The sequence below is a fragment of the Bos indicus x Bos taurus genome, chromosome 26 (genome assembly GCF_003369695.1).
Source record: "Bos indicus x Bos taurus breed Angus x Brahman F1 hybrid chromosome 26, Bos_hybrid_MaternalHap_v2.0, whole genome shotgun sequence".
Taxonomy (NCBI): Eukaryota; Metazoa; Chordata; class Mammalia; order Artiodactyla; family Bovidae; genus Bos; species Bos indicus x Bos taurus.
In genome coordinates this window covers 9,453,242-9,463,557 of record NC_040101.1, presented here as the reverse complement: position 1 = coordinate 9,463,557, position 10,316 = coordinate 9,453,242, and the positions used below count along the sequence as shown (strand labels likewise).

Sequence of the window (10,316 nt, the reverse complement as noted above, 5' to 3'; positions counted from 1 at the left end):
ACTGAGCGACTTCACTTTATAGAAATAACAACCAGGGCACTTAACCACTGGAGCATAACCAGCATTGTTTTCTGAGAGGGAGACCCTGTCCAGTGAGCCTCCTCCTCCTCCATTCATTAGCCAGAAGAGCTTGAGTGACCAGATAGCTCAGGCAACTTCTCTGTGCTCTGCTTGAGGTAGAATGTCCCTCCCACTGGGAACCCATTAGGGTTTCTGTAAAGAAAGACATGACTTAAAAAGAACAGGAAGTTTCTACCACTCATAAAGAGAAATGAGTAATGCAACAATAACAGAAAACTGGCCCAAAGATATGCACAAACAGGCATTTCTCAAAAGAACTGGGGTTGGACTAGAAACATTGGAAAGTGAAAGTAAAGTCACTCAGTTCAGTTCAGTTCAGTCGCTCAGTCGTGTTCGACTCTTTGCAACCCCATGAATCGCAGCACGCCAGGCCTCCCTGTCCATCACCAACTCCCGGAGTTCACTCAGACTCACATCCATCGAGTCAGTGATGCCATCCAGCCATCTCATCCTCTGTCACCCCCTTCTCCTCCTGCCCCCAATCCCTCCCAGCATCAGAGTCTTTTCCAATGAGTCAACTCTTTGCATGAGGTGGCCAAAGTACTGGAGTTTCAGCTTTAGCATCATTCCTTCCAAAGAAATCCCAGGGCTGATCTCCTTCAGGATGGACTGGTTGGATGTCCTTGCAGTCCAAGGGACTCTCAAGAGTCTTCTCCAACACCACAGTTCAAAAGCATCAATTCTTCTGCACTCATCTTTCTTTATAGTCCAACTCTCACATCCATACATGACCACAGGAAAAACCATAGCCTTGACTAGACGGACCTTTGTTGGCAAAGTAATGTCTCTGTTTTTGAATATGCTATCTAGGTTGGTCATAACTTTGCTTCCTAGGAGTAAGCGTCTTTTAATTTCATGGCTGCAGTCACCATCTGCAGTGATTTTGGAGCCCCCCAAAATAAAGTCTGACACTTTCCACTCTTTCCCCATCTATTTCCCATGAAGTGATGGGACCAGATGCCATGATCTTAGTTTTCTGAATGTTGAGCTTTAAGCCAACTTTTTCACTCTCCTCTTTCACTTTCATCAAGAGGCTTTTTAGTTCCTCTTCACTTTCTACCACAAGGGTGGTGTCATCTGCATATCTGAGGTTATTGATATTTCTCCCGGCAATCTTGATTCCAGCTTGTGCTTCTTCCAGCCCAAGTCACTCAGTCATATCTAACTCTTTTTGATCCAATGGACAGTAGCCTACAAGGTTCCTTCATCCACAGAATTTTCCAGGCAAGAGTACTAGAGTGGGTTGCCATTTCCTTCTCCAGGGGATCTTCCTGACCCAGGGATTGAACCCGGATCTCCCACATTGCGAGCAGACGCTTTTACTGTCTGAGCCACCAGGGAAACTCAAAATGAACTAAAAAAGTGGGCAAGCGGTGGGCGTTCTTAGCAAATGAGGATGCGTCTAGTACTGATTTAGAACCCAAAACAAATTCCACACCACCCCCCCTCCAAGAAAGCTGGAGGTGCCCAGGATTGAACCCAGGACCTCATGCATGCTAAGCACACACTCTGCCACTAAGCTATATCCCCATTGGAAAAGCAGCCAACCCTACTGGCAGTTGGAGAAATGCATATTTTTAAAAAGATATTATTTTAAGCATTTCTAATCAGCATGGAATTTTGAAAGATTTAGTAAAATGCAGAGTTTTTAAGGTCAGGAAAATGGACATAGCGTTCTCCTGGTTGGTGTGTAGTTGCTAATGCTCCTTGAAAGACAATTGGGCTTGTGTTCCTTTAAATGGTCAAATGACTTCCATTATACAAACAGACTGTGTTTTATTTATGCATTCAACAATGAATGGACATTTGGGTTTTTAACCACTCTCTGTTACAAATAATGAAGCTATGAATATTCATGAATAATGTTCTGTGTGGCCATATTTTCATTTCCTTGGATAAATAGGTAGTAGAAAGTTGACTTATAAAGTACTTATAAAGTTTCCTTATAAAGTAAACTTGGATGGAACATGTTAGGAATCCGCTACACGTTTTCAACAAGGAGCTCTTCTGCGTTCTCATAACTGTAATACCTCACTATCAGAGCCATGTGGGTGTTGGTATAAACATAGAATAAATGCCAACATGTGCCTACCTTTCTCCCTTGTGGACACACCACACGCAGGCTGACATGTACTCTGGCTGCCCCACCAATTGTGACACGTGCACCTGGAGCAGACATGGGGCTGTTTACCTGCCTTTGCCCTGAGTGACACAGGAGGGCTCTTAAGACCAGGCAGCTGGGACGTCAGACTGGTCCTGCTTCTGCCACTGGTGCCCTGGAATGTGGGCAAGTCCCTTGGCCTCTCTGGGTCTCAGGTCCTCTCCTGTCCAAGGTGTTGTGAGGCTTATGCAAGTCACTGGAGGTGAACATGCTGAAGCTTAACCTCAGACAGGAGGGCTCCCAAATAAGAGTTCTGTGTGGCCATTGGTCCATGTCACCTATTATCTAGGACCGCAGGAAGAGGAGAGGAAGAAAAGAAATTGGTCATTATTTCCCAGGGGATAAAGGCACATAAAGTGTGTGACAAAGACACAGAGAAAGCAGCAGGCAGCCCGCTTCTCCTAGAGAACTGGGGACTCCCGCAGCCCTGCGGGGCTGGGCTCCAGGGGAGGAGGAGGTCAGGTGTCAGCTGCTGTGTGTATATAGCCCCAGGCCTCCGGGGCCGGGCTCAGTGCTGAGGCTGGTGCCAGGCTGTGAAGATGAAGCTGTCCAGCGTCATCCCTTGGGCCTTGCTGCTCAGCACAGGTAAGCCTGGCCCCCAGCCCCTTGCCCCTGGGGCCTCTCTGCTTCCTGTTCAACCTAGAGAGTCTGTGCAGTTTACTTGTTGCCCAAGAAGAGGGTCTGCAAGCTGCCCTCCTCCAAGGAGATGCCACCCTTAGCCTGGCCTGGAGGAGGAGTGTCCAGCAGGATGGTCATGACCCACGGCTGAGTATACAGTGATTTTAAAACATTTTCTGGGCTGTCCATCCTTGTTCTGGTATGCATTCCCTGGGACCCCTCTGCTTTAGCCAATGTCCCCTGGGATGCCCTGTGGGACAGCCAGCCCTCAGCCCAGACCTGGAGGAGGTGAACCAGACATGGTCAGCTTTGCAGGGGTCTTGGAAGTGTGATGGTGTGAGTGTTGTAGGTGGGACCCTGGCTGGACCTGATTGGATGGTGGCATCCAAGGGGAAGTGGGGGCCCCTGCAGAAGCCCCAGGACAGGTGGGCTGCTCTGCCTCTGCCCCCGGGATGGAGACGTGGCAGCAACACGAGCTCTGGGATGACCGGCAGGAGCAGCAGCTCCCAGCAAGGCTGAGGATGTCCTACGAGGGGAGTGGGGATGGGGGTGGGGGGGGTCTTAGCCCTGCAGGGGGGCTGTGTACTGGGCCTGCACTGAACATGGAGGGACCCACGAAGATTCTTGGTGCTGGAGGGAAAGAAGAGATGGCCGTGCCTTCAGGGAAGCCTGTCTCCTTCCTCCTTGCTCTTTCTGTCTCCTTCCTCCTCGCTCTCTCTGTCTCCTTCCTCCTCGCTCTCTGTGGGTCTTACTCTGTCCCGCCCCCTTCTCTGTGCTTTTCTGCTCCAGCTCCTCTTTCATCGACCCACACTCTCCTCCCCTGCTCCTCTGCAGGCTACTGTGCTCATGACCAGGAGCCGAGTGGACAGCTTGGGCTTGTGCTGTCAGTGTGTGGGCACAGATCCTTCTCAGCATTTATCCCTGTCTCCTGTGATCAGGACCTTCCCATCTCCCTGGTCTGGGGCTGTGGGGGGTGGGGAAGGGGAGCCCTGCTCCTGGGACACTTTGTGGGCAGCTTATAGGTAGAAACAGGTCCATCAGAGCCCTTCCTGCATCTGCTGTTTCTCAAGCGCCATCAGTTCAAATCAACAGATCAGGATGGCATGTTTTGGGGTGACGTGTCCTGAACTCCTCCAAGGGGCTGCTTGTTCCCCTGCTTCAAAGCCGGGACCTTAGATTCTAGATCAGAGGAGGTCACTGTATGTGCAGGTCTGTGGTGGGAAGTTGTGTGATTCTGCCCTTGAGATCTGCTTTCAGAGAAACCTCGATTTGTATTTTCCAGAGCAGACGAGACGGACGCTCCAGGGTGGGGAGGTTTCCTTTGTGGCCCCCAACCCTGTGCCACTTCGGTACTCAGGACGGGCAGCTGGAGATGGACCCCAGTGTCCTGGTTGACATCTATGGTCACATAGCTTCCAGAGCGCTTGTTGATTTCAATCTACTGAGGAAAGCAGTGTCTATGGGAAAGGAATGTGGTGGGAGGTTGCCAGTGGCAGGGAGCATAGTGGACAGCCTCTCTGGGATGGGCACCGAGCTGTGTGCACGTGAACTGTCCTCTGGAACCAAGGAGGCTGTTACTATTAAATTTCCAGTTTACAGGTGCATGGACTGAGGTTTGTGAGAATAAATACCTTGTCTAAAGCCACCCAGCTCTCACCCGAGGCGCACTGGGCCCCAGTCTGTTTCCTGAGCTGGCTGTGCCCACTTGTCACGCCCTGAGGATAAACTACAAGCCACAACACCAGAGGAAACAGTGATTGCTGTCAGGTCACTGCCTCAGTTCCCTGATATGGTGAAACTTGCATAAATTAAGAATTCTTATTTCTTCTCAGCTGAGATTTTTATTCCATGTATTTACACCAAAAGCAAATTCATCATTGGTCTCATTGAAGAATTACAAAAAATACTCAAGTTATTTTTGAGTGCCCCTCTGTTCTGTTTGGCCCGGGACTGAGAGGTTTCCTAGGAAACAGCAGGTTCAACCTGCCGAGCAGAAACTCCCAGGTTAACTGGAGAAGCCACTCAGCCTCCTGAGAGCTGACTTGTCTGACTGTGGCTCCAGAACCAGAACATTCATTTTCACTGAGTGGGCCTGAGAAACAGACAGTCACAGCTGAATAAGCGAGTCCTGATGGCTGAGCGCCAGACTTCCTTCCTGCTCTGTCCCTGCAGGACCCAGCTCTTCCGAGGATGAGGGCAGCCAAGTATTGTGTGCCCAGCACGATCCCTGGAAACACAGCCCCTCCTCACAGGGTGCTCACTGTATGTGCTATATAGCCTTGACACTTCAGTAACTTCCAGCTTTTCATTTGTTGTTCTCTTTTGATGTCTTTCCAGCCACAGTGGATTCAATGGACTGGCTCCCCCGTAAGTACCGTCTTAATGCTTTACCACTTTATGCTCCTCACGGGGAGCAGTGCTTTAGGGCTTCAGTTCAGATGCCTGTCCTGGAAACACTGGTGTCGTTTACCTTTTGGTTAAAGGAACTTGGCGTTTCCGGAGCTGACCGTCAGCCTTGGTCTTAAAAATCCCTGGGGTCCCATAACCTGACCTCCTACGACTCCCACCTTGTTCCTTCTCCCTCCCCTCCTCACCTCCACAACCCAGGAGCTTCCCCTGCCCTCCTGCCTGCACAACCTCATGAGGCAGGAATGGGACCACCTCTCCACAGCGCAGGTGTCCCAGGACTATGGAGCCACCTTCAGTGGCTGGAGCCTGGAGGGCTGAGGGGCATCACCATGTCCAATGTCAGATATGAGAGCCTCCAGGCAGAGGGTGCTTTGGCATCAGGGGGGTGCTGGGCAAAGAGAAAGCTTGCCCCCTGATGTGGGGGCTGATAGATGATTGAGTGACTGATGATTGATCAATCGATGATTGACTGATTTCCCTAGTGATTTTCAGGTCCAGGTAAAACTTGAACTCATTTGATCAAAACACCAATGACGAAAGTGCTATTTTATCTTCACTTTGCAAACAATGGGCTTCTCTGGCGGTTCGGCTGGTAAAGAATATGCCTGTAATGTGGGATACCTGGGTTGATCCCTAGGTTGGGAAGAGCCCCTGGAGAAGGGAACAGCTACCCACTCCAGTATTCTGGCCTGGAGAATTCCATGGACTGTATAGTCCATGGGGTCGCAAAGAGTTGGACACGTCTGAGCGACTTGCACTTTCACTTGACAAACAATGTTTTGCTGACAAGGTGTTAAACTCTTATATTTTTCAGGGATCAAAACAAACTGCAGTAAAGGGTATGGATCTCTTTAAAATTCTGAAAAGAGTAAAACCTTGAAAACCACATTTTCCTGGATGCTCAGACTGCATGGTGGATGTCTGTTTGTGATTGGGGAGTGGGAGTCAGGACCACCTGCAGTGGGGTGGGCGAGGGGTGGCACAGAGCTCAGCAGCCTGGTGCACCTTCTGGGAGACTGGAATCCTTTCTTCTGTTATAGGGAATACTAACTGTGGGGGAATCCTCAAAGAGGAGTCTGGAGTGATCGCCACCTATTACGGACCGAAAACAAACTGTGTCTGGACTATCCAGATGCCACCAGAGTACCATGTTAGGGTGTCTATCCAATATCTCCAGTAAGTACTCAGTTGAGTGTTCTTTGCTGATGGTGTGGTTTTATGGGAAGGTGTCCCTCTTTGCCCCTTCCCGTTCCCCCTGCACCACCAAGCACACACATCCAGACACATCCTGACTCCAGCTCACTCCTGCTGATGACCCTGCATGGCCCCCTGCCCTCTGCATAGAGCTGACCCTCCTTGCATGGCTTTCAGATCCCTCCAGGGGACCCCGACCTCCCCTCCCTTCTAACCTCTTCTCCCCTCTGTCCCCTCTCTGAGCTGAGCCAGCACACACTGAGCTGTGGACCCATCAGACTGTTGGGCAGCTCTAAGCCTTTGCTCACACTGTCCCCTCTACCTGAAAGGCACCTTCCACCTCTCCCAGACTCACCACCTGCTGCTTAGGGTCCTCATTTCCTAGTTCACGAGTTCACTGGAAGAACTTTTCCATCACACATGAAACCCCTGCTCTGACTCTGTCCACAGCTGGGCAGATATTTCTCGGATTTGTGCTCCATATATTACCTGCTTTGGGAAGATCCCCTGGAGAAGGGACTGGCATCCCATTTCAATATTCTTGCCTGGAGAATCCCACGGATAGAGGAGCCTGATGGGCCACAGTCCACAGGGTCTCAAAGAGTTGAGTGACATGACTGAGCGATGATGCACGCACCATTCCTGCCCATGTCTGAGTTTGTGCCTACAAGAAAGGGAGTCTTATTTTTGGCGGTTAAGAAATGTTTTCTAACTAGTGACTGAGTGGATGAATGAAAGACTGAATGAACAATTAAAAGACAGGATGAATAATACTGCAACAGAAAGCACTGTCAAGGTAGCAATAAGTTGTAGCATTTCTATAGTAGGTTACTCTTCACAGATATTAATACAGGGGCCACATTGCCACCAATTGCAGACCAAGTGATGTATTGTCCACAGTGGTGGCTGAGACAGGTGATGTTATCTTGTGACTGAGGGCCCTGTCCCTCCAGACCTTCCACAGGGTCAGGTCTCCACTAGATGGAGGAGCTGCTCTGTGTGAGGACAACCTGGCAATGCCTGCCTCACAGCAGGGCTCAGACCATCTACCGAAACCACACACCAGGGCTGAAGGAAGCAGGTGTTTCCTACATCACCATTTCTGTTAGGATCAGAGGGGTAGATTATTCTTAAAATTTTCATTATTGTTCCTTTGACCCTCTCCAAGGCCAGTTTTGTATATGACTGTCCTTGGGACCAGGAAGAATCAGTCTGTCCAAGAGTGAGCTAGTACAGAGGGAGCTGAGTGTGTGTCCTCGTGAGATGTCCCTTCCGTGTCTCGTTTTAGCCCAGAGAGGCTCCAACCTCGCTCCTGGCTGGAACACACGCTGGTGGCTGAGAGAGGAAGACAGGGTGGGGTGAGGTCTGATGGGCAGGAGGAGGAGACAGAGACCTCAGCAGGAGTGTGACACCCCGAGCGTGCACTTTGCCCACAGCAGGGAGAGCTGGACGCCCCTCTCGCCTCTCTAGATCCTGGAGGCTAATAGGGGGTCCTGGGTTCCTTGTGCCAGGGGTGTAGAAGGTGAAGCAGGAGTGGAGTCACACATGCATGTCTGGGCCTCAACTGACTCCATTCTTGTTGCCCAAGGAAACAGTCCTCAGGGTTGACTGTACTATTCCCTCCAGTGGCTCCTGATCCCAGAGTCCTGGGTGGGCTTCCCTGAGCCCCATCAGTGGGGCTGCTCAGGAGGCAAGGAGTCACCTGCAGCCCTGGTGTGGGGAGGGTCCTGGGTAACCACCATCCCCTCCTCCAGAAGGGTGAGTCTCCTTCCCTGTGGGCACCATGCCTGGGAAGTCTGGTGAGCAAAGCTATGTGATTGCATTGGGTCTAGACAGGGGAGGCTGCCTGCCGGAGGGACCATGATTCCAAAGGCTGATGCCTGCCCTTCTTTCTGCTCCAACAGACTCAACTGTAATAAAGAGTCTCTGGAGATTATAGATGGGCTGCCAGGATCTCCTGTCTTAGGGAAGATTTGTGAAGGTTCACTCATGGATTATAGATCTTCTGGCAGTATCATGACTGTCAAGTACATCAGAGAGCCTGAGCACCCAGCTTCTTTCTATGAAGTGTTATACTTTCAGGATCCACAAGGTAGGTAAAAGGAGGCAGGCACCTGCTGATAAGTCCTCCTTCTCTGTGCATGGTACAGGGAAGTTGGGCGTGTGGTATTTATATGATTGTTGAAATAAACTCCATTGTCAGCAGATGAGCCAGAGGCAGTGTGACCTAGTGAAGTGAAGTGAAAGTGAAAGTCGCTCAGTCATGTCTGACTCTTGCGACCCCATAGACAGTAGCCTGCCAGGCTCCTCTGTCCATGGGATTCTCCAGGCAAGAACACTGGAGTGGGTAGCCATTTCCTTCTCCAGAAAGATCCACCAGTTCTATGACAGCCTTTCTGCATCCACAGATCTTGCAGTTGTGAAGATCTGACATGAAAATTCTTTTACAAGTTTTATTTTACATCTAAACAAGATGATCATTCCCTCTCAAATATAAAATTTCCCTTCCTGATCATATTAAAATCCTTTAGGCATATATCTGGAGAAGGCAATGGCAACCCACTCCAGTACTCTTGCCTGGAAAATCCCATGGATGGAGGAACCTGATAGGCTGCAGTCCATGGGGTTGTGAAGAGTCAGACACGACTGATCGACTTCACTTTCACTTTCATGCATTGGAGAAGAAAATGGCAACCCACTCCAGTGTTCTTGCCTGGAGAATCCCAGGGACGGCAGAGCCTGGTGGGCTGCCATCTATGGGGTCACACAGAGTCGGACACGACTGAAGCGACTTAGCAGCAGCAGCAGCAGGCATATATCAGTCAGTTCAGTTCAGCCACTCAGTCATGTCCGACTCTGCGACCCCATGGACTGCAGCATGCCAGGCCTCCCTGTCCATCACCAATGCCTGGAATTTACTCAAACTCATGTCCATTGAGTCAGTGATGCCATCCAGCCGTCCCATCCTCTGTCGTCCCCCTCTCCTCCCACCTTCAATCTTTCCCAGCATCAGTTAGTTCTTCGCATCAGGTGGCCTAAGTATTGGAGCTTCAGCTTCAGCATCAGTCCTTCCAATGAACATTCAGGACTGATCTCCTTCAGGATGGACTGGTTGGATCTCCTTGCAGTCCAAGTGACTCTCAAGTTTTCTCCAACACCACAGTTCAAAAGCATCAACTTTTCTGCACTCAGTATTCTTCACAGTCCAACTCTCACATCCATACATGACCACTGGAAAAACCATAGCCTTGACTAGAAGGACCTTTGTTGGCAAAGTAAAGTCTCTGCTTTTCAATATGCTATCTAGGTTGGTCATAACTTTTCTTCCAAGGAGTAAGTGTCTTTTAATTTCATGGCTGCAGTCACCATCTGCAGTGATTTTTAAGCCCCCCCAAATAAAGTCTGTTTTCACTGTTTCCACTGTTTCCCCATATATTTGCCATGAAGTAATGGGACCAGATATATATGTAACCTAAAACAAACCAAGCACAGTCCCTCAAGAGTGTATTTTTTCCTCATTAATGATTGACTGCAATTTCACCCACATGTCAATTGGAAGAAAATGCTCCTTAAACTCTACTTAACCTGTTCTCCATCCCACAGCTTAGTGATCTCTGCTCAGGCCTGAGTGGACAAGCGTTGCAAAAGAGAACAACATTCCTTGAAGACCCTCTGGAATCAGCTGCCCACAAGGAGAAGCATCTTCTGATCACCTGCTCTCAGCCTGTCACCTCCATCCTTTCCAGCCCCTGGTCTCCTAACTGCAGAAAGATTCCTTACTACTGAGCTTTAGATTGTTGCCAGTCTTGTGGTTAGTTCCTTCTCTTTATCATTATAATCATTTTGAATAATG

The 10,316-nt window shown here is 49.8% G+C and overlaps 1 protein-coding gene across 1 annotated transcript; it reads left to right on the top strand.

Moving 5' to 3' along the window:
- The first annotated feature begins 2,294 nt into the window (after window positions 1–2,294).
- On the top strand, window positions 2,295–10,316 carry LOC113884287 (spermadhesin-1). Its single transcript, XM_027528748.1, has 5 exons — window positions 2,295–2,827; window positions 5,198–5,227; window positions 6,310–6,445; window positions 8,368–8,555; window positions 10,067–10,316. Exons 1-5 carry the CDS (start codon window positions 2,782–2,784, stop codon window positions 10,069–10,071), a joined length of 405 nt encoding a protein of 134 aa, XP_027384549.1. The 5' UTR covers window positions 2,295–2,781; the 3' UTR covers window positions 10,072–10,316.

Excerpts from the sequence above, each read along its gene's own strand:
- LOC113884287 (XM_027528748.1), top strand. The coding sequence starts at position 2,782 with ATGAAGCTGTCCAGCGTCATCCCTTGGGCCTTGCTGCTCAGCACAG. Across the intron at positions 2,828-5,197 it reads GGCCTTGCTGCTCAGCACAG|CCACAGTGGATTCAATGGAC; the intron begins GTAAGCCTGGCC and ends ATGTCTTTCCAG. Across the intron at positions 5,228-6,309 it reads TTCAATGGACTGGCTCCCCC|GGAATACTAACTGTGGGGGA; the intron begins GTAAGTACCGTC and ends CTTCTGTTATAG.